The sequence below is a fragment of the Protopterus annectens genome, chromosome 12.part0, assembly GCF_019279795.1.
Source record: "Protopterus annectens isolate FY-2018-M chromosome 12.part0, PAN1.0, whole genome shotgun sequence".
In the NCBI taxonomy this organism is placed as follows: domain Eukaryota; kingdom Metazoa; phylum Chordata; order Ceratodontiformes; family Protopteridae; genus Protopterus; species Protopterus annectens.
The window spans coordinates 258792572-258816749 of record NC_056746.1 but is presented as its reverse complement, the minus strand read 5'-3'; the positions used below and the strand labels follow the sequence as shown (position 1 = coordinate 258816749).

The 24178-nt window shown below is 39.9% G+C and overlaps 1 protein-coding gene across 1 annotated transcript in view; it reads left to right on the top strand.

Annotated features, from left to right (window-relative positions):
• Positions 1 to 24178, top strand: part of LOC122816492 (dynein axonemal assembly factor 8-like) — a 3534829-nt gene that overhangs the window by 2302412 nt on the left and 1208239 nt on the right. Inside the window, exon 21 of the mRNA XM_044089323.1 lies at positions 20160 to 20486. Coding sequence (XP_043945258.1) covers positions 20160 to 20486 — 327 coding nt within the window. The remainder of the gene's footprint in view (positions 1 to 20159; positions 20487 to 24178) is intronic.

Sequence of the window (24178 nt, the reverse complement as noted above, 5' to 3'; positions counted from 1 at the left end):
AACAACTACCTCTAACACACGAGATTCTTACAACAAAGACATGCAAAACAGATCTAAACTGGTGGCTTCAAACGTGCAACCTTTCCAAGGGGAGACCGTTTATGCTACCCACGCCCACAGTTACGGTGACCACGGACGCTTCCCTGATAGGGTGGGGGGGCATCTTTCAGGGACAGACAGTCCAAGGCGAATGGACCAATTTGGAGTACAATCTGCACATCAATGTTCTAGAGTTGAGGGCAGTGTTTCTAGCGTTGCAACACTTTGCTCCCCTTCTTCCTCTGGGAACTATTGCAGTTCAGACGGACAACATGTCTGTAGTCTGGTACATAAACAAGCAAGGGGAACCAAATCCTATCAGCTATGCAGAGAGGCCATGAGAATCTGGCAGTGGGCGGAGTCCACGGGTCGCTTTCTAATAGCAACGCACATCCCGGGGTCATCCAACGTCATAGCCGACAGGCTCAGCAGAGCAATTCTGTTACCGCACGAGTGGTCCCTAAAACAGTCAGTAGCGAAAAGGATTTTTCGCAAGTGGGGCCAGCCTTCCTGCGATCTGTTTGCGTCTCCAATGAACGCCAAATGCAGGAGCTACTTTGCCCTATTACCCCCTCCAGGGGAAGTCCCCAGGGACGCACTGGTTCACGATTGGCCCCCGGGACTCCTGTACGCATTTCCTCTGATACCAAAGTTTCTCCAGAAAGCCAGAAACCTACACAGGACAATAATCCTCATTGCCCCATTCTGGTCTCGTCAAATTTGGTTTCCCTTCCTGAAGATACACTGCATTCGGGGACCCTGGATTCTGGACCCAGAGCCAGACCTATTGACTCACTCGTCAGGGGTTCCCCATCCCGCGCTCCTGTCCCTCCATCTAGCAGCTTGGCTGCTCCAATTCCCAACTTAGCCAGGTCTGATCTTTTGTCACCAGCAGTCCAGGATATATTGGTGGCTTCTCATAAAGCTTCCACTACTAAAACATATTCTAGCAAATGGAAGCGATTTGTATTCTGGGCGAATACACACCAAGTGGATCCTTTTATAGCTCCTTTGAATAAGATATTAGAGTTTTTAACGGACTTATTCCATCAGGGTGCTTCTCCTGCTACACTAAGAGTTCAGTTGGCTGCCATTTCAAATTTCCATGTGGAAGAATGTGGAGCTCCTGTTATGGCTCACAGACTTTGTAAAGCCTTTTAAAAGGGTTTTTCATATTAGACCACCGGTCAGATCTCCTACGTCACCTTGGAGTCTAAACTTGTTGTTATCTAAATTAATGTTGCCCCCCTTTGAACCTGCCTCTTCTTGCCCATTAAAATTTTTGTCCTGGAAGACTCTTTTTGGTAGCCATTACTTCCGCTAGGCGAGTATCTGAACTTCAGGCTCTCTCCATCAAGCACCCTTATTTGATCTTTCACTCTGACAGAGTTTCTCTTCGAACCAATTCATCCTTCCTCCCTAAAGTGTGTTCTATTAACAATATTAATCAGTCCATTGAATTACCCACTTTCTTCAAAACCACTCCAACAAAATGGAGTATATGTTACACAAATTAGATGTTCACAGACAGCTAAGATTTTACTTGGATAGAACAAAAGATCACAGAAAAACTGATCAACTCTTTGTGGCTTTTGCTGATAGCAGGAAAGGACTTGCAGTTACCAAAAGAACTCTTTCTAAATGGTTAACGGATTGTATAATCTATGTCTACGATTCTTCAAATCAAACCCTTTTGCACAAACCCAAAGGACATTCCACAAGGTCAGTGTCTACATCTTTGGCTCATGCAGCCCGCCTACCACTGGACGCTATTTGTGCGGCTGCTACTTGGTCTAAGCCACATACATTCATTTCTCATTATAAGGTAGACAAGGCTTCTAGGGACAGGGCAACCTTTGGTTCCACTGTGCTCAAGAACGTCCTTCCGTGAGTTCCTCAGGAACAAGGAGCTAGGGACGTTACCCATGTGTAAGAACGGCGAGATTGAACACTATCACATATAGAAGTTATGTCCTTACCATAACGTTCCATGTGGAGTGTTCATCTCGCCTTTGTTCTTACAGTCCCACCCTCCCGCCCTTAGGAAGAACGTTCTTTTGATGCCTGGCCAGGAGCATTCTGCTGCTGCTGCAAATATTGTGTACATAGTTGGCATATATATATATATATGTCTATTTGTCTTATATATATAGTTATGTATAGATTCTTTTCTGTGCATATGTGATGTAAGCATGAATGTGCTCTCTCTGTAGATTGGTTTGCTTGCAAACTAGATCTGAGGTAAAGGCAGAGGGGGATTGTGGGTATTAGATTGTCTCGAGCTTCTTCTCGATGCAGAGCTTGCAAGAGGCCGGCACGGAGCCGAGGATCGGCTCCGAACCCATGTGTAAGAACAAAGGCGAGATGAACACTCCACATGGAACGTTATGGTAAGGACATAACTTCTATTTTTATCTAGAGGTCAGGTACTGCATCTGGGCTTGGGGTTTTCCAATTAGGAGTTTTTTAAGTTTGTTTCAATTTCTTTGGCTGTTATTTCATCCCATTTCGTGTCCTGTATATTTGAACTTGTTATTATTTATTTTACTTCTTCTATCCATTCAGCATCTTTGTTATGTTCCACAGGATCTTCATAGATATTTCTCCAAAATATCTGTTTTTTTCTTTGGTGGTGTTTTCTGTTCCTTCTGCCTTGTTTCCCATTTCTCTATAAAACTTATTTTGGTCATTAATAACGTTTGTACTTTTCCTTTATAATTATCTGCATGTCATGTAAGTTCTTCTGCTTGTGTCAATCTCTTTAGTTTATCATTTGGAGCAGTGTATGATAGATCCAAGTCTGTTCTGATAATGAGGGCTGCTTTTATCACGTCTATCTTTCTAAGTATTTTTGTTGATCTGTTCCCTATTCTATATTCTTCTAACAGTGACACTTCTTGTCTTAATTGCTGTATAGTTTTGTCTGTTTGATACTTCCATGATGACATTTGATTTCTCCCCTTCCTTTCTCTTATTGTGGTAGGACTCTAGCTGCACAGTAATATATTATATTTACTTTTGTTATATCTCATGAATTTCTACGAACAGTCGATTACTGTGTTCATTTGTTTTATCTAACTTCTAACATTTTGGGTCTTATTGACTTTCTGTAGCCTATTTCTTTCATTGATCTTAATATGTCTATCCATCTCTTGTTAATTCAAATAACTCGTCCCTTAGATCATTTTCTTCTAAACTAAGGGCAAATTCTTTGTTCTCCATTTCTTGTGGGCATTCTATAGAAAGTTCCAAAACATCTTCCCATACCATATCCTCTTCAGCTTCATTCTTTGTCATCCTTTGCTCTTTCATATGGGAACTTACTGGCGTATCACTCCACAACATTGACTGCATCAGAGTTGCCACAGTTTCCTGTTCCTTTCCTTGCTATGCAACTCCAAGTGAACTACTGTATGGGTTTCCTACTGAAGGCTTCAAAACATCTTCATATGGAAATTGATCAGATGCTTTCTCCTCCACTGGTTTCTCCTTAATTTGGGAATTCATTATTCTGTCATGCTGTGATGTTATTAGAGTTAGATTTTCTACACTAAATCCTTCACTTCACAGGTAATTCATAACTTCATCTTCTGTTTCTTTAACTTCTCCATTACTAATCCTCTTTTTTACTTTCCCCCTTTGTTTTCTTATTTTTATATTGTAAAATTTCCCATATCTGGATGCCTTTGTCTGTATTTCTCTTCAAATATCTTTGATGCTTCTTTTTTGTATTGATTAGTTTTGCTTTCTCCTTTGCATAAATCTTGCACCACATTAAATATTGTTTGCTTTCCTTTGTCCATATTTCTTCTTCAGATTTCTCCTTACTTGGGAGACCCATTGGTCCATCATGCTGTGAGATAATCTGTGTTAGATTTTCTACACTAAATCCTTTACTTTGCAGGTATTCCATAACTTCAGCTTCTATTTTTTATTTTACTTTAGTAATCATTTGATCTATGCTCCCCCTTTATGACCTTATTTTTTGTATTGTGAAATTTTCCATATTTTTATTTATTTATTTGCTTACTTTTGTTGACCAGAAAAGTCCACTGGGCTGAAATGGGCTCATTTTTAGTGGAGGCCTGGGGAAAAAAGCTCCATAAACAAAGTACAAGATAATAAACAGTAGTTAAAAAGGATTTACAAGGAGTAAAACATAAACTCACTTGGAATATTTTACAATTATGAGGCTAGAAAGTTATGAAAATACACACATATATATTTTTAATTCTGACTCATGGTGCAGTAAACAGTAGAAAGGAAATAAATAAAGCAGACAGTACATATGTGGTTGCCTTTGCCTGTATTTCTCTTTGAATATCTCTGGAGCTACTTTTTGTATTGATTAATTCAGCTTTTTCCTTTGGATAAATATTGCACCATTTTAGATCTCTCTTTCTTTCCCAAGTACATATTTACTTTTTTGTACCTTTCAAAAATCTCTAGATTTGGGTCTTTATATTTTCGTGAATCTGTTGTATTAATGAACATAAATTTGCATTTGAAGCTTTTGACAGTTTTTCTTCTGAAAGTATTTGTCTTTCCTCTAATTTCTGTCTTAATCTTTTTGTATATCATCTGTCCAAGAATTCTGAGCTTCTTGCATAATGGTAACAATACATAATTTATTTTTGTATCGTCAGTACTCCACTCTATCATCTTTAGAACTGCAGAATTGCAGCTGAAAGCCCTCCAGGTGTAGCATCTCTAAGCCACTGAGGACCTGATCGCTTTGGGTCCCCCCCCCCACTTGTGTGAGCAAGGAATCCTTTCACTCCAGCTAAAAGCAAAGAAAACTCTCAGCAATCATCCAAAAATAGACTGCAGCCCCAGGTTTAACTCCAGGAATCTTGTTGCTGCCACTTGTGTAGTAGCCACTGAGGACCTGATCACTTTGGGTCTCCCCCCACTTGTGTGAGCAAGGAATACTCTCACTCCAGCTAAAAACAAAGAAAACTCTAACCAGCAATCATCCAAAAATAGACTGCAACCCCAGGTTTAACTCCAGGAACCTTGTTGTTGCCACTTGTGTAGTGTAGGTGCCAGCTTTTGTGACTACTGTTATGTCTTATTAAAATCTGTTAGTCAGCTAGACTGCATACCCCAGGGGCAACAGCTGCAAACCTTCTCCTCTTAGTCCACCCCCACCCCTTTCATCCATTTCACTGTTGATAATTTGTTGTATGTTAAGGTATTTAGCCCCTCTCAATAGTCATAGCCTTCAGTCCCTCCTCCTCAATACCTGTTCTTCACTAAACACCAAACAGAGGTGCAAAGTCTCCAGCTGCTTTTATCTTTAGTTACATTGTGTGCAGCAAACAATGAACAAAGGGGAATACAAGTATAAAAGAGAATAAAATCTGCCATTGCAGACTAGTAAGTAGCATACAACTTCTACCTGTGGTGTACTCCTACACACAGTTTTTCTTGGAGAAACATTCCAGTCTTTGAACAAGGGTGCCTGTATGTTTACCTTATTTCCTTGGCTGTCCTTTGATAATTAGCTAGGTTAACAGAGTGCCTTGGATTCTCCCCTGCTACTTTAAATTCCAATTGATGGTTTCCCTCTCTTCCCCCACCCCCCAAGTGATTGCTCAGGTACAACACACCAAAGGTTTTAAAAACCCTGGATGCCATATTTGCTCTAATTGCAGCTGAAAGCCCTCCAGGTGTAGCATCTCTAGTAAGTGTCCCTGGACTAGCTGATAGTTTTCTTTTAGCTAAGTTCTATCTGGAAGGTGTAGCCCCGCTCTGTTCGTTTCGCTCTTCTCCCACCAACATTCCCACCCACCCCCATATCATTACATTTATACCTATCCATACAACCACACCCCCTCTTCTTCTTCTTCTTCTTCTTCTTCTTTTGGCTTTTCCCGGTTAGGGGTCGACACAGCGGAACTCCGGTCCGCTAATGATTGGTAGTAGATTTTTTTTTTTAACAGTGCCGAGGTGCCAGCTCGATGCCCAACCTTCAACGAAGGTGCGCCCATTTACGCATGTCTTTTGAACACCACTCGACCATGGGGAGGACATGCAGACTCCACACAGAAGGCACTCCAGACGAGAATCGAACGTGAGAACCTCTTGCTGTGAGGCGCTACCGCTGCACCACAGCGGCTACAACCACACCCCCTCACTTCCATCCAAATCCCCACCCCTCTACTTTCTGTTCTCATACTACCTCCCTTCTTTGCTCCTCCCCACACTTACCTACTATCCACTATCAAAGACTACTATACCTTACTCCCACCCCTTCCTCTTATCCTCTGTTCTACATCCCATAAAGTGACATGTCTCTTACAACTCAAACTATACTCTTACCTTCTCTACTCATTATACTCTTATCACCTCACCTCCTATCACTCACAATTACCTACTCCCTATTTCCATCCCTCAAACACCACTCTTAACTCAAGTACTACACCACAACCCTACTAATTTGTCCCTCCATCCTTCCCCCCACCACCCCCTTTCCTAAAATAAAAATGTCGCCCCCCTCCCCTTTAAAAAAAACAAAAAAAAAACAAAGTCTGCTTACTCAAATTAAAACCCCATTACAAACCTCTATTTCTATCTGGTGACATTCATCCTAACCCAGGCCCTGCAGACACTATCTTGAACAATAACCCCCCCCTGTATCTAAACTTGACAACTCCTCCATCTCACAAAAATAAGTACAATTCTGCTCTATCAACATCAGGAGCCTTGTAAATAAAGTTCAAGAACTCCATGCTTGGATAGCTAACTATACTCCTGACATAGTTACCCTAACTGAAACATGGTTAAAACCATAACATCTGGACAGTGAAATCATCCCTCCTGGCTATAATATCCTTAGATTAGATTGACCTAAAAGAAAAGGAGGAGCAGTCTCCACACTCTACTCCAATTGTCTCTCCCAAATCAGTCCCACACTAGACTTACCCTCCTTCTCACCAGCTGAACCCCTGCTGACCAACTTCAAACTTAACAGTTTCAACACCGTAACTGTTGCAGCAGCAATCTATATTCCCCCTGGTGATAATATTAACATACTTGAGAACATCCTGTCTCACCTCTCACATACTATCCACAATGAAATAATTATACTGGGAGATGTAAATATTGATCGGCTTACAATACAAGCTCACAACACTACTTCCTGTATAAACCTACATGGGTTTGAGCAGCTAATCACAACCCCAACCTACATTAATAAATCTCACCTACCTAACTCTCTTCTTGACTGGATATTGGTTTCCCACCCTCAAAACTATTATAACTCCCAAACCCTTCCAGATGCCCTCAGTGACCCTGCCCTATAACAGTTATCAGACATACTCCCCACCTTACCAAACCTAACAAATTTATTACAACCCGCTCACTTTCTCATTTCTGTCCTAACTCCTTTATTCACCAACTCTCCAAAATTAACTGGTCTTACCTCACCACTCTTCCTTTAGATGAAGCTGTCCACTCCTTTAACACTACATTCCTATACATTTTTAACTCCCTTACTCTTCTTCACACAATTAGAATCAAATCTAATACTGCTCCCTGGCTCACTAAATCTACCAGAACCCTCATGAAAGACCGGGATAGGATTTGGAAAATGTGGACTAAAACTAGGACCCCTTCTCTTCTTCAGAAATATAAAGAACTTAGAAATAAAATAATAAAAAACATCCATTATGACAAAATAAACTTTTATGCTAATCCTTCCTCTACTCTAAAATCAGACCCAAAGAAATTCTGGAGCTCTATTAAAACAGACTCTTCATCTAGAAAACCCTTCCTCTCCTAACCCATGTCCCAATGCAACACCCGAAGACATAGCCAACAAATTTAACAATCATTTTATAAACTCAGTAACCTCCATAATAAATTCTCTCCCCCCCCCCCCCAGAAACAACACTGGCATCCCCATAAACTCTATACCTCTTCCAAACCCTTCTAACTAACTCCTTCTCTCTAAAAGCATTATCAACTAACTATGTAAAGTCCTTACTCTCTAAACTTAAACCTTGCTCCCCATCTGTTGACAAGCTATCCTCTTACTTCCTGCAGATTGCCTCTGAACCTCTTGCCTATCCTGTACCCATCTTAATCAACCGATCCATTTCTGAATCCTATGTCCCCACTGTATGGAAGAATTTCTTCACTCTACCCATTCACAAAGGGGGCAACTCCTCAGACATATCCAACTTCAGACCGATTGCCATACTCTCTCCACTCTCAAAAATCCTAGAGAAATGCATTCACAAGCAGATAATGCATTACCTTCACCGGGAAAACCTTCTCACACCCACACAGCATGCTTTCCGTCCCAAGCATAGTACAACTACTGCACTCATATCATTCATCAACATAGTCTCCCTAGCTCGTGATAACAAATTTGTCTCATGCCTATTCCTTGACCTTTCTAAAGCCTTTGACACTGTCTGTCACCCACTCCTTCTAGATAAACTCACTAACTTACATTTCTCTTCCCCTACTAACTCCTGGTTTTCCAGCTATCTCTCTACCCGCCAGCAATCAGTTAAATGGCTCTCTGCACTATCCTCCCCTCTCAATGTACAATTGGGAGTCCCCCAAGGGTCCATACTTGGACCACTACTCTTTAATATTTTCACCGACTTGCTCTACTCCTCTTGTCCCCAGTCATCTCTTGTGCAATATGCTAATGACTCAACTGTTATAACCATTGCTGACAACCCAAATGACCTCCACTCAACTACCCAGGCATCCTTCCACACCATTGAGACTTGGCTTAGTGATAACAAACTAATACTTAATCCAAAAAACTAAGCTCCTTCTCTTCCTCCCTAAAAACATCACCATACTCAAAAGTACATTTACCATCTTATCCTGCAACAACACTATCATCTCAGCTGAATCTAGTACTAAATTACTAGGTGTTGCAGTAGATGATCAGCTTAAGTTTGATCTCCATATTACTAACTCAGTAAAAAGAACTCATCAGAAACTTGGACACCTTATCCGTAGCAAGAAATACTTAACTAACACTGCCCAAATAACTCTCTCCCAGGCTTTATTACTCCCAACACTTCTGTACAGCTGCCACATATTCACAAACCTAAATTCTACACTTATTTCCAAGCTTGAAACTACCTATAATAAGATTGCCAGATTTGCAACTAACCAAACCTACAAGTCACACCACTGCTTAGCACTACAGCAACTAGACTGGCTAGAATTCCCTCAGCTGCTCCAACTATACCAACTACAAATCATCCACTCTATCCTCTACCTGCCCTCCTCCTGCCCCAGCCTCTCCACTATCATATCCAAATATCCCCCTGCTAGGATGCTACGCAGCTCAAATCAAGAATTATTGGACATCTACAAACCCAAAACCAAAATAGGCTGCCTTCTCTATAACTATAACCCAGATACATCCTGGAACCAACTCCCCTTGGAAATAAAATCTCTATAGCATAGCAAAAGTTTCAAATTAGCCACAAGAAAATACCTAAAAACAAAGTTGTTCTGCCACTGTAGCCAACCACCTTGAAACCACCATCCTTTCACCTATTTCACCACCTCACTCTTAATGTATCTCTGACACTATTCCCCTGCCTGTTCTACCTCTTCTCTTCCTCTATCTCCAACCACTCTGAATTCTTACACTCTCAAAACAAGCTACCTGTCTAGTCTGTCTCCTATACTCTACCTCCCCTACGTCTCCTAGTAGCCATTCTTACTTTCCTATTTCCAAAATCCTATACAGCTAGATCCTACCCACTTTAAATAAGCATCTGCCTTACTATTAACTCATTTTGCTCTAAGCAGCTTAAATAATATTTGTAACTAGTCACGTTTTCTTCTGCTAATTGTTTAAAACCTTGTTTGTAACAACTCACATACTTGTCTGCCAATTGTTAATACTCTGTATAATTGAATTGCCTGAGGAGCTTTTTTTCTCTCCAGGTCTCTGCTTGTAAGATCCTATAGCTGATTGGTACTACTATGTTACTAAAATTTAATAAATTGTTTTCTAGTCCTGAAGAGCTTTTCTCCCCGGGTCTCTGCAAAAAATGAGCCAAAAGCTCAGCCAGACTAACCCGATTAACAAATATAAAATAAATAAAATTAAAAAATTAATACATTTATGGCTCTTTTTTGGCCTGTCAGTTTTTTTGGACTAATACTTCCTTCTACAACGAGGGTGGGGGGGTGTATGAGGCACAAGGGGGCAGGGTATCCCTGGTTTTGGGTGAATGATATGTTTGTTTTTGTCATATACATTGTCACCTAATAGCAATGTTGGGCATGATCCCATAGATGAGGAGCAAGTACTACTACATGCATTTTATACTGAATTGCTGATGGCCTTTTGAAGTGATCTGGTAGTGTTTTGTGATCCAGACCTTGACTGAGAGGTCCTACCATGTGATATGAAGTCTGACAACATCTAACTGGCTGATTTCTGGGATAATCTCCTCCTGTGAATGCATTACTTTCTTCAGGCATGCATGGTGCATACCTACATGGCCATCACACATGCAGAAACTCTCTAAGCCATGTCCACCATTGTCAGCAGTGTTTATGTCTGGTAAATCCTCACTACTATGCGGATAAAGGCTGACATGGATACTGCGTGAGCACCCATGTTCCATATGAGGATCATCATGGCATTTTCCTTAACCTCCACTCTCCCCATGTACTGGTTAATTTTCTCACATATACTCTGCAGTACTCGGACTGTCACTTCCTGAATGTCATTGACAGTAGCCTGTGCCCATAAAATTTCAGGATACGTATATTGCTGTGCGAACAAGGCCGTACATGTCTCTTGAGCCAACTGTGATTGATATGTTCACTTGGGACCCCCTAGTGGCAGTTTGTACACTAGGCAGTTGAACCTCTAACACTGTCATTTCTTCTTCCAGAGGTTCAACATGCTCACAAGAATGAGGTTTTGAGCTATGAGGGATTTCACCCTTTTTGGTAGTGGCATTTCATCACAATACACTATGTGGGAGTCCTGACGGAGAGATGAAAAGTCAGCAAGCAAAGGAGAGTAGTAGTGCTGAAATTTAATTTATCCTCAAGTCTTGGTGAGTACCTTCACGAGGTGGACCCTGTTTTCACAAAACCTCACCAAGGCGACACTGATATATTGACTGCATTTTTATAGCATATAGCATGGACATAAGTAAATCAAAAATAAAAAAGATAGCTGGGTGCACAAGACCTAGGATAAAAAAGTGTCCAATCCTGATAGGTGCACTGGTGCCAGGACTGGAAAAAATGACAGTGTAGAATCCTCAAAATACAGAAACATTCCTACATTGGGGCCAGGCCAGGCCAGGCTCAGGGGGAAGATGGCCCCCCTGTTGTAGAAGGAATTAGAAGTCCACAAAAATTGATTGGCCAAAGAAGAACCATAAAGACGATAGAGTGGACTATTGAGGATAAGAAAGAAATTATGTATTGTTACTATTATGCAGAAAGCCTAGAATTTCCAGACACAAGGTATACAAAACGATTAAGAGAGAAATTAGAGGAAAGAAAAATACTTCTGCAGGAAAAACTGTCAGAAGCTTCAAATAAAAATTTACTTTCATTAATACAGCAGATTTTTGGAAAACAGTATATAGATCAAGAAATTTTGATCTGTTTGGAAAAAGAAACATCTGAGGAAGTGAGAAAATATAAACAACAAAACCGAGAGATATTTGAAAAATGTAAAAAAGAAATATGGACGTGGGAAAGAAAGAGAGATTTAATATGGTGCAATATTTATGCAAAGGAGAAAGCCAATTTATCTAATATATAGACGGTAGTCTCAAAGATACTCAAAGAGAAATACAGGCAAAGGCATCCTGATATGGAAAATTTGACAATAAAAAGATTAAGAGCACAAAGATATAATGTAGAAAAGAAGATTAGTAAAGCAGAAGTTAAAGAAATAGAAGTTGAAGTTATGGAGTGCCTGCAAAGTGAAGGATTTAATATAGAAGGTCTAAAACAGAATACATCACAGCATGATGGAGCGAGTCCCCAGAATAAGGAAAAGCAAAATCAGGAGACATGTGAAGAAGAAATATGGACAGGGGAAAGGAAAAGAGATTTAATATGGTGTAATATTTATGCAAAAGAAAAAGCAAAACTAACCAATACAAAAAGAGCAGCACCAAAGATATTTGAAGAAAAATATAGGGAAAGGAATCCAGATATGGAAAACTTTATAATACAAAAAATAAGACTAAGAGGAAAAGTAGAAAAATAAATTAGTAATGGAGAAGTCAAAGAAATAGAAACTGAAGTTATGGAACAGCTGCAAAGAGAAGGATTCAGTATAGTAAATCGAGCACAGAAAGCACCACAACAGGATAGAGCAATGGATATCCAAATTAAGGGAAAATCAGTGGAACAGGAAGCAATTGGTCAAGTGCCATATCAAGATATTTTGGAACCTTCCACAGGAAACCAGTATAAATGTCCATTTGAAGCTAGACAGCAAGGAAAGGAACAGGAAACTGTGGAAACTCTGATGCGGTCAATGTTGCGGAGTGATAGGCCAGTGAGTTCCCATATGAGAGAACAACAGATGACACAGTATGAAATTGAAGAGAATGTGTCACAGGAAGATGCTATATAACTTTCTATAGAATGTCCGCAGGAAACGGAAAACAAGGGATGTGTCCTCAGTATGGAAGAAAATGAGTTAAAAGAAGAGCTGCTTGATTTAATAGACAAAGACAGATATATCAAGATCAATGAGAGAAGTAGACTGCAGAAGGTTACTAAAACCCCAAAAGTTAGAAACTTGATAAAACAAATGAACACAGTAATTAGGACTGTCCGTAGAGATCCATGCAGTATAACAGAAGTAAACAGAATATATTACAGTGCTGCTAAATTAATAACTGATAAATTTCTATCACAGGAACACAGGGTAGCAAGGGAAAAGAGGGGGTGAAAGCGAATACCATCATGGAAATATCGAATAGAGAAAACTATAAAGCAGCTAAGACAAGAAGTGTCACTGTTAGAAGATTACAGAAGAGGGAATAGATCAACAAAAATGCTAAGAAAGATAGATGTGATAAAAGCTATGCGCAATATTGGAACAGACCAGGATCTATTATGTGCTATCGGATATAAACTAAAAATTTCAAAACAGATGGAAAGACTTAGAAGATACGAAGATAAATATAAGGGAAAAGCACAAAATAAGCAATTTATTGATGACCCAAAAAGTTTTATAGAGAACTGGGAAATAAAGTAACAGGAATTGAAAGACCACCAAAAAAAAGAGGAAGTAGGTACATTTTGGAGAAGTATCTTTGAAGATCCTGTGGAACATGACAAAGATGCTAAATGGATAGAAGAAGTAACAGAAAGAATAAGAAGTTTAAAGTTACATGATATGAAATGGGATGAAATAACAGCCAGAGAGACTGAAACAAAGTTGAGAAAGGCCTCTAACTGGAAAATCCCAGGCCCAGATGCAGTACCTAACGTTTGGCTTAAAGTATTAACTTCTTTACACAAGGACTTAGCCATGAGTAAGAACTATTTTTATGTGTACGCCGAACACACACTGCACTGGTTAACAACAGGAAAAACAATGCTCTTACTTAAGAGTGAACCTGCAAGCTACCCTAAAAATTATAGACCAATAACTTCTGTTCCAGTGATGTGCAAACTATACATGGGAATTGACGCTGACAGAGTTTATAGTCATTTAGAAGAAAACACACTTATGGCAGTAGAACAAAAGGGCACTAAAAGAGAGTCATATGGAACAAAGGACCACTTATTGTTAAACAAAGTTATAGTGGAGAACTGTAAGAAGGGGAAGAATTTAAGTATGGCATTGATTGACTACAAAAAAGCATTTGATAGTATTCCACATTCATGGATAAAAGAGTGCTTAAAAATGTATAGGATACACCCTACACTGATTGGCTACATTACAGTAACCATGAAATAGTGGCAGACCTCTTTGCAATTAAGCCATGATAAAGGACAGATTATTATCCCAGGGATAAAAATTCAAAGGAGGATATTCCAGGATGACTCTCTGTCACTGTTGCTATTCTGCCTTGCCATTAATCCATTATCTGTTTGCTTAACAGCTTAGGCCATGGCTACAATTTGGCTTCTAGAAAACAACAAAGTCTAATCTTTTCTTTGTCGATGATTTAAAACTGTATAGCTCATCAGATGAGGAACTGAAAGCACAGCTGCAGGTTGTCAAAACTTTTTCAGATGATATTGGAATGTCATTTGATCTTGATAAATGTGCAAAAGCAATCTTTAAAAAAGGAAAACTGCAGCACCAGGAAAACCCAAGTTTGGGACAAGAATGTGATATAAAAGAACTTGAGCAAGAGGGAGTGTATACATACTTGGGAATTGATGAAGGGCTGGCAATAAAACATGAACAAATGTGAATAAAGCTCAGTAAGGAATACTTTAGAAGACTTAAAGTAATCCTGAAAACAGCACTGACATCTAGGAACAAGATCCAAGCCATAAATCAATTTGCTTTTCCTGTCCTAACTTATAGTTTTGGAGTGACTGACTGGCCCCAAAAAGTGTTGGATAGATTGGATATTAAAACAAGAAGGATGCTTCATGCTTACCAAATGATTTATAAAAATCAGTGTGTATACCAAGATTATATATTCCCTGCTCCGAAGGAGGGATGGGACTCCTTGAAATTGATTACATGTATAGATCTACAATCATGGGACTCCACACATATCTGCTGACCTCACAGGATCCAAATGTAGTGAACGTTTTGAAACATGAGGAGAATAAATCTAAGATGACATCTCTGCTTAATTTAGCAGAAGCATATAGACGTCAAGCAGGAATGGAAATTATACCAGAAGTAGATTAAAATCAGGCAGCAACTGAATGTGCTAAAAAGCAAAAGAAAGAATATAAGGTGAAGGACCAGATGAGAAGGTAAGAAATGTGGAAAAAACATAAATATAGTTGCAAGTATAGAAAACTTCTGGAAGAGCCTCTTGTTGATCAAGAACGAACACAGGAATGGTTAAGGAGAGGTGAATTCACATCTAGAAATGAAAGCTTAATATTGGCAGTCCAAGATAGTGGGCTATGTACACGCTGGTTTACAAAGTTCATTGAACATGTGAGAGAAACAGACATATGTAGGTTTTGTAAAACTGAATTGGAAACAGTCACACACCTTGTTGCTGGTTGCGACACACTAATGGCAGAGGGACTGTATACTGAAAGGCATAATGTGTCGAGACTGTTACACTGGAGATTGTGCAAATATTATGGTATCAAAGTGGCTGAAAAACACTGGAAACATGAGCCACAAAGAATCATAGAAAATGATGAAGTTTGTATCACATGGGATCACCCAACAAAAACAGTTCAAACGATAGATGCTGGAAAACCGGATATAGTGGTCCAAGAAAAGAAGATAGAAGTAGCATTGATCATTGAAATTGCCACACCCAGTGACTACAATGTCTTGCATACAGAGAGAGACAAAGTAAAAAAATACCTGGATCTGCAGGCAGAAACGAGAGCCATGTGGAAGAAAGATATCCAGACAGTTCCAGTAGTAGTAGGAGCAACTGGTCTTATAAAAAAGAGTTTACAATTGTATTTAGATATGTTACCAATTCATGTAACACCCTACGAATTGCAGGAGGAGTCATTACTGGGCACATTGTGGGTGCTCCGAAGAGCACTTTTGGCTAACGTCAAAGAGTGAAACAATACTAATTTCATGAACTTTAATCGTACTTTGACTTAGGGATGGGGTGCATTCCCGTCATGGTATTAGAAACCCAAAAGACTTGGAGAAATTAAAAAAGGAGTCTGCATCACCGCTTATTCAGTTATCAACCTGTTTTGGGATGGGCAGCCCTGACATTACACTTTGCAGCTGTGTTACACTATCTTCAGGCTGTGTCATGTCTGTGAGTGTAATGGCATGAAAACCAGCAGACTAAGCTGCACAAAGTAGTGGAGACTGCAGTTGAGAGGACTGTGGATAGGCAGTGGAGCCCATAGCAAGGCTTCCTGCAGTACTCGCCAGCTCTAACCACCGTGCCACCAGAAAACACTGCCCTTCAACACTGGGGGCTGCCCACCCAGGCTCCCTGGGCAGGGCTCTGTCTGAGGGTATTTGGACCAATATGGCAGCTGTGGCAGTCCCACTGTCTTCATCTGGTTATCTACCCTTTTTCTCAGACCCACCCCCTGTGGATATTTCCACAACTCCTACCACATCACCATTTGTCCTCCTTTGTTTATCCATATTCCTTTCCTTTTGTGAATCCAATCTACTGTATGATAAATCATCCACCTCTCTGTCTAGTTGTTGTTTGTTATTGTCAGTACCCTTATCTGTTCCCTACATTTCATTTCTTTGCTTACTACCTATTCTCCCTCCAATCTTCCTTTGTATATCTGAGAAAAAAGGGGTCTTAACAAAAAATGTGTGTGTGTGTGTGTGTGTGTGTGTGTGTGTATATATATATATATATATATATATATATATATATATATATATATATATATATATATATATATGGGTTACCTTCATTTCCCCGACAGCTCATTTCCCCTAAAACTCATTTCCCAGACAAGTAGTATTTGCAGTGCACTGTAAGGCAAGTAAAAGGAACATGTACTTTTCCCCACCGTAGTGTGACCCTGGAGTTAGTATATATAGTTAAGTGGGGGTTGGGGGGGTACATCCTTGCATCTAGTTTGATTTTATATTATCTGTTTTTTGTTTTTTATATTGTTCAGTAAAACCAAACTACCCCCACACCCCCAAACTATATATGCTAACACCAGGAGTCAAATGAGCTTTAGGGGAAATGAAGGTAACCCATATACATATATATATATATATATATATATATATATATATATATATATATATATACATATACATATATATATATATATATATATATTTATTACCTTCATTTCCCCTAAAGCTCATTTGACTGAAACTCATTTATATAATCTATATGTATATATTTATATATGTGTGTGTGTATATATATATATATATATATATATATATATATATATATATATATATATAGGTATACTTTGAAACATCTAATTTCATAACACTTAAGACCAGAACATCTAAAACCCATAACATCGAATTTCATAACATCTAACACTACAAACCACAAGAAAATAACATCCCCTCCAAATATAACGACACAAAACTACCAAACACACTTTTTACTATGTTTCTGCAGTGGGGCAAGCCCCACTGATCCCCCTGTAAATTAAGTATACCATCTCCAAGATCGCACTACAATGGAAAAAAGTAAATTTCCTAACCCCACTGTATCAATCCCCACTGCAGAAACATAGTAAAAAGTGTGTTTGGTAGTTTGGTGTCATTATATGTCGTTATATGTGGAGGGGATGTTATTTTCATGTGATTTGTACTGTTAGATGTTATGAAATTCAATTTTATGGGTTTTAGATGTTTTGAAGGGGACCCATATATATATATATATATATATATATATATATATATATATATATAAGAGTATCTCCTCCTCTACCACATCCTCCAACAACTATGTTATAACTTCCCACTGTGTTTTACGTATCTGCTGTCTCCTCCCCCTTTTTTCCAGCTATCCTGTCCACCCCCTTTCCATGCATATAAAAACAGTAAACTGGTGTCCATCAAAGGACAGTTTCAGAGTATGGCTGCCGGCAAATTTACTTTAAAGCGTTAGCTTATTTATTTAATATGATGCCTACTCATATTCAGGCCTGACTTTGAGGAACATCAGAAAACGTACACAGAGGAAGAGTAAATCTAAAAGCCAAAATCAGAATTATGCCTAAATTATAGCAGTTGAGAGATATGCCCTCAGCTCTACCACTATTACATTAGAACTAGAATTTTATTAATTAGTTAATTAATTAGCTAGCATTACTTTACTGGGATTGTTTGACTGGGTACAAGGTCCAATTTCAGTGAAAGCACAGGGATTTAAAACTTCACATAAAGTGCATACATTGAGTTTACAAAAGGCTACAGTGAGAGAGAGGAATACAAGTCTAATAAAAACATACTATCGATAATTGTCTAATTTTTATAAGACAAAAAAGTGCATGTCACAAAAATGAGTAAGTAGTCTTAACTAGTAAGACAAAAGAGAAAATGAAATCTAAATACATTAACTATACTATTAAATATTGCTTTCCTCCCTGGGGCATTGCTGAAAATGAGCTTTTGCTTAAAATGGGCTTCTTCTCATTTGGTCTGTCCCAATAACAAGTTTGAAATAAATAAACAAGTACAATATCTTGAATGCTAACAACAACTAGGGCTGTTGCTGTAGGAAGTATCTTATTCACACTGTATTTGTTACAGACATGGCTGAAAGCCTTGAATATTAAACAGAACAGTGAAGAGAGTGCAATACATGTGAGTAATCAACATTAAGTAAGTAGAGCTGCTAAAGTACAGAGTGCATTATTAACACGGACTTCTAGTTTTAGGCTTATATCCAGCATTCATAGATGATTGACTTGACTACTATAGGCTGGGTTAAGAAAGATCCTGGGTGTCATTTGTAAGGTACAGAAGAATGGTAATAAGTAGATGCAGGGCTACTGAGTTTTAAGATAGCAGAGTTGAAGTAGATTAGGCTGTCAGTAAATTGAAATGAAAGAAAGAGCAGCATAATGAAGTAAATTTGATGAAGTGTGTGGGAGACAAAGTTTGATGGAGGGGGTAAGCAAAAAGGGGAATATGTCATTGTATCAGGGGCAGGTCAGTCAAATGTAAATCGACCAGAAATGTTTAGCCGAAAGTACTTTCGATTATATTTGTTTTTTTGCCACTGTTGCGTGACCTAGGAGTAGGTATATTTAAGTTCAGGGATGTGAAAAGTGTCTCCTCACATGGGGGTGAGGGGAGGGGCTTGCTTCTCTTAAAAATACTTTTTTTTTGCTTTTCGGCAGAAGTCCTTTCAGCTAAATGTTTTCTGTGAATTTGAATTTCATGGAGTTACTGTTGATCTATTGACATGAATCCAGTAAGATGATGTGGGATGGATGGCTAGAGAGAGTTTGTAGGTAAAGAGTTGGTAGCCAGAAGGAGAGAGACTAAAGGATGTCACTAAGAATTATTTTGTATGAGTGGTTATTTATGACATTTGAAGGATAAGGTTTAGTTGGTATTAAGGAGTTGAGGTGTTACCGTGGTGAATGGCATGAACATGACCATGTTTCCTTCAGATGTTTAAGATTTTTAAAGGTTAAAAGGTTATGGTTCTTCTTAGGTTAAGTGTGATGGAGTTCCAGATTTTGCTTGCATAGGAGGAACAGAAGCATCACTTACAGAGTATTAGTAATAGGGTGCTTTTTGTGGAGCAAATGATTCTTTTGGTAGAATAGTGATGAAGCATGTTGCTGGGGCTTTTATCCAATATGTCAATTAGGTTATATATAGCAACTAAATGAGAGAAAATTAGGGTATGCTGCAGTTTAGTCCATTGAAGTTGTTTTATTGCCGAGCTGTGGTATGTTCTATTTGGAGTATAGAGAGATGTAGGAATGAGTGATGAGATGCATGATGGGAAGGGGGGGTAAAAGTAACGTGAGAAAGCATGATCTACCATCTGATCTTAACATCATCTACATAAGTTGCATGAAAAATGTTGCAATGCTTTGTTTTTTTCTTCCATTAATGCATTTGTACCTATGTCACTGTCTAAAAACAGAATTTAATAAAGATGTTTAAAAAATAAACTCTACTGCATAAGTTGCTCCAGTTAAAGAAGACTTTCTTCTTCTTCCAGGTCTGTCACCAATGTAGATATGTAATTTTACTTTTCTTAGCTGCTAAGGAAAAAAATAACATGGGTATCTGTCTGTCAATTTGGCACAGAAGGTTAATATTATGTGGTGCTAGACCTAGACCCTACAACAGTTAACAGATAGTTTTTATTTATTTACTTTATAGTGCCTGTCTAGGCAGTGCATAGTAAAGGGACTATACTAAATTTATAAAAATGTAATCTAATTAAATTATTCTGCTAAATCACTTGGATTACATTTTTATTTTTGTAGCATTCGTTTATGTAGCAACAACTTTCCTTTTTCTGTTTTTACAGGTGAACTTGATAGTGGATTTGAGTTGCTTAGTTTGAAGTGCTTGCCTTACCTCACCCGAACTCAGGCACTAGAGGTCACACCATTTGAGGTGGGAGACAAACACTGGCAGGAGAGCATTAACCAGCTGGTATCACGACCTGCACTCATATGTGCTCTACGACGAATCAATGCCTTTGCTGTCCTTGCACAGACTTTGCAGTTATGGGTATCGAATACATGCTTATTGGGAAGCCAGCACTGTAACCTAGAGAGGGTAATGTCATTAACCTCAGAGATGGCATTCAGACAGATTGCAGTCTTTTTCACAGACAGAGAGCTCATCTCAGGTAAAAGGAAATATTTAAACTTTTTTGTGGTTCATTTTTTAATCATGTTTTCATTTTACAAGTACCTTAAATTTATTTCAAACACCCACCAGCCTTCCTAGAACTTCTGTAGATGTATGCTAACCTGGGAGCTTAAAATCGAAGTCATAGATGTGACGTTGTTCTATCTCACCGTTTATTCTTTACTGATGGGTTCGGAGATGATACTTCGGCTCTAAGTCAGCCAATTGCAAAGCTCGAGGTCTTCAAAGAGCTTGTGGCCAGGTCCCTTTCCCATGATGCACCTAGAGATACCTCAGATCTAGTTTGTCGCTGCAACCGATCGCAGGTTCTGCATTAGCTCGGGCCAGTAAAACTTTTTTTTTTCATTCTTTACTTAATTATATTGATAGTTAGATAGTTTTAGGTAGTTTTGAATAGCTTTATAAAGCTCTTATAGCTTTTTAGTGTGTTTACCTACATTATAGTTCCTTCCCATTAGTGTGCCTTAAAATTCTAGTCTGCCTCTTGTTTTAGGCCTAGTTTAAAAACTTTTTTCTAATTATTACAGTGTGTTTTTTTCACTGACCTTTTGTCACAGTTTATACTTAATAGTTTATAGTTATTTGCTGTGTGGTGTGTATAGCCTTAATTTTTTTTAGAAAAGGCTTGGATTTGATAATTACTGTTAAAGTTTTGCAGATGACAGTAATTTTTGTCAGATATAATTATTCCTTAGAAAATCTTGGATAAGGTTTGTTGTGTCTTATAGCAGCTATCCTCTTTTTTATTGCATAGTCTGTTTATATTTTTCTTATCGTGTTATTTAGACAGACCTTTTTCTGTCACTTTAACATTTACATTGGTATTACTCTGTGTGTGTGTGTGTGTGTGTGTGTGTGTGTGTGTGTGTGTGTGTGTGTGTGTGTGTGTGTGTGTGTGTGTGTGTGTGTGTCTTAGCCTGATTTTATTTAAGGCTTTGTTGATAATTACTGTTAAGAATTTTTTTGTGGTGACAGTAATTTTCTCTTTGAGATTGCAATGGCTGACCAAGAGAAGCATCCTAAGTCAGGTTTCAAAAAGTGCCCAAAATGTGGCCAAATGATTGCTGTAACAGACAGTAAATTGTGTGTACTGCCTAGGAGCCTTGCATTTACAGGATAGCTGTTCTATATGCCATTCCTTCTCCTCCAGGATCCTACGGGAAAGGAAAAGAAAATTAATAGACAGAGGTTTGTTGAAATCGCCCTTCCTAGAAGCTTTGAGTGACCAAGATGGATCCAAGTCCTCAAAGTCTTCTAAGACTTCTGAATCAAAGAAATCAAAAAATCTTCAACTTTGGCTCCACTGCCATCGGAACTGACAGTCTTTTCTTTTCAAAGCCGGTCCCCAGTCTTGGAACTGGTATCCGAAATTCTGAAGAATCCATTATTACAGTTGGTACCACCTTCGGTGCTCTCATTTTGGTCCTCTATCAGCCTTTCTGATCTGGATGTGGATCATGTGGTGCAGAAGCTGTTATTGGCACCGGCCTTCGCAAAAATGTTATCAGCTTCAACCCAAATGGCTTTGGAGCCGAAGACCTGTTACACCAGCTCAAACTGTTCCTCCTCCGAGCCATGCTGGTCCTTCGGAGCCGGAGGAGTCGGACCTGTTGATTGTGGAACCCTCGGAGTCGACGCCTACTCCAGTGTCTTCGGCTCCTTTTACTCTGACATCCGTGGTGCCGATTGAGGACTCTAGGAGCCGACACTCTCTGGTTGGGTCCGGGGTGGGCTGTCTGACTGACTTGTCGGTTCTCACTCTGCCTCTCGGGGCTTCGACTTGGATGAACTCGGCTCCTACCTCTGGTTCAGAGCCCACTGTCCCGGTGCCAGGGATATTGACGGTTTCCTTGGATCCGTCGGTTCCCTCGCATCGGAGCAGGGGTGCTTTCGATGCCATGAGGAGAGTCATGTCTCCTAAGACATCCTCGACCTCAGGTCTGGCTTCCTCCTCCCCTAAAGTGCCTGTGTTTGCTTCTGCCTCACACATCCTGACCAAGCGTAGAGACCCAGAGCCTCAGGAAGCCCCATTGGGTGGCCCTTGCTCTTCCGAGACTTCAGCAGAAGCTCCCACTGATAAGGTTCCCAGGAAGAGATTGTGTAAGAGGAAATATCTAGACTCCCCCCAGGAGTCTCTAACATCTGATACTGACTTGGATGAGGCTGAAGGGTCACCACGGTCCCCCTATAAAGATATCTCATTTGCTGAGATACTTGAAATCCTGAGGCAGAGGGGTGACTGGCAGTCCAAAAACCCTACTGAGCATGAGTCAGTTCTCCTGAAGGCTTTCGGGTCTCAGCCCTCCACCTCTTGGGTGTCCCCACCCTTCGATGAGCTGATGCAGCTGGTCTCACGAAGGGCATGGGAGTCTCCGGTTACTATGTAGCCTGTCCCTAGGAGGCCTAATAAGTTCATTTCTGTCCCCCTTTACAAACCTTTCTTGACAAAAGGTGTACCAGTTGATGCCATGGTGGTTGCGGCAGTCATCAAAAAAGAATTGTCTGAAACTTCCTCGTCTATCCATCCTCCTAACAGAGACTCCAGGATCATGGATAGATATGGGAAGCGCATGTTTAGTTCAGCGACTTTTGCTCTTCGTTCGCTCAACTATTTAACCCATTTTACTAGGTTAAAAAGAGATCTTCTTAAAGAGCTAGGAGATACTCTTCAGGGTACAGTAGTTGCAGGAGCTACCAACAAAGTTGCCGCCCAGCTTGCTACCCTCAATTCTATAGCAAACTCATCCATATGCCTCATTTCATATGTAGCTGATGGAACGAGTAGGGAGTTGCTCTTAGGAGACACTCCTGGATGTGCTTGCGTTCCTTTGTAGAGCTCTTCAAGTCATCCTTCGTGAATATCCCCTTTGATGGTTCGTCCCTCTTCGAGCCTAAAATGAAGGAAACTTTAATCAGGTGTGAGCAGGACGGAAAGACTGTGCCATCGGGGTCCATTTTTCCACCCCTACCAGACCATACCCTAAGGGTCAAAAGGGAGGAAAAATGTGGTTCCGAAAAGCCCAAGGAGCCTTTCAGGACAGACGTGGTGAACCCCCCTCCAGAGGCAGAGGAGGGGGCAATAATGGAAGATGCCGCCCTCGCGGCAGAGGGGGTCGACAACACCAGGGCGACCGAGATCACTTCTCTGGGAAGCCCTACCAGTGCTCCTGAAAGGAGGCCCGACTGTCCTGCTCTGGAGGCAGTTGGGGGTTGCTTATCTTTGTAACCAGACCTGGCTCAAAATAACAAAAGACAGCTGGGTACAAATTATCATTTCCAAAGGATACTTCGTCCCACACCCCCTCCTCCCATAAGAAAAATCCCGGACATTCCACTGAGTTACAGGGAACAAGCAACAATAGAGTTTCTAACGTTGCTAAGAAAAAGAGTCATCCAACCAGTTCCAGCAGACCAGACAGGATCCGGAACTTACTGAAGATTCTTTTTAGTCTCAAAAAGCACGGTGGACTGGAGACCCATATTGGACCTCAACAAACTTAACAAATTTGTAAAGAAAGAGAAGTTCCGGATGGTCACACTTCAGACTATACTTCTTAGGGAAGGACAATTGGATGTGCTCGATAGATCTCAAGGATGCGTACTACCGCATAAAAATGGCCAGGTCATCCAGGGATCATCTGTGCTTCCGGCTGGGAGCCAGTCATTACC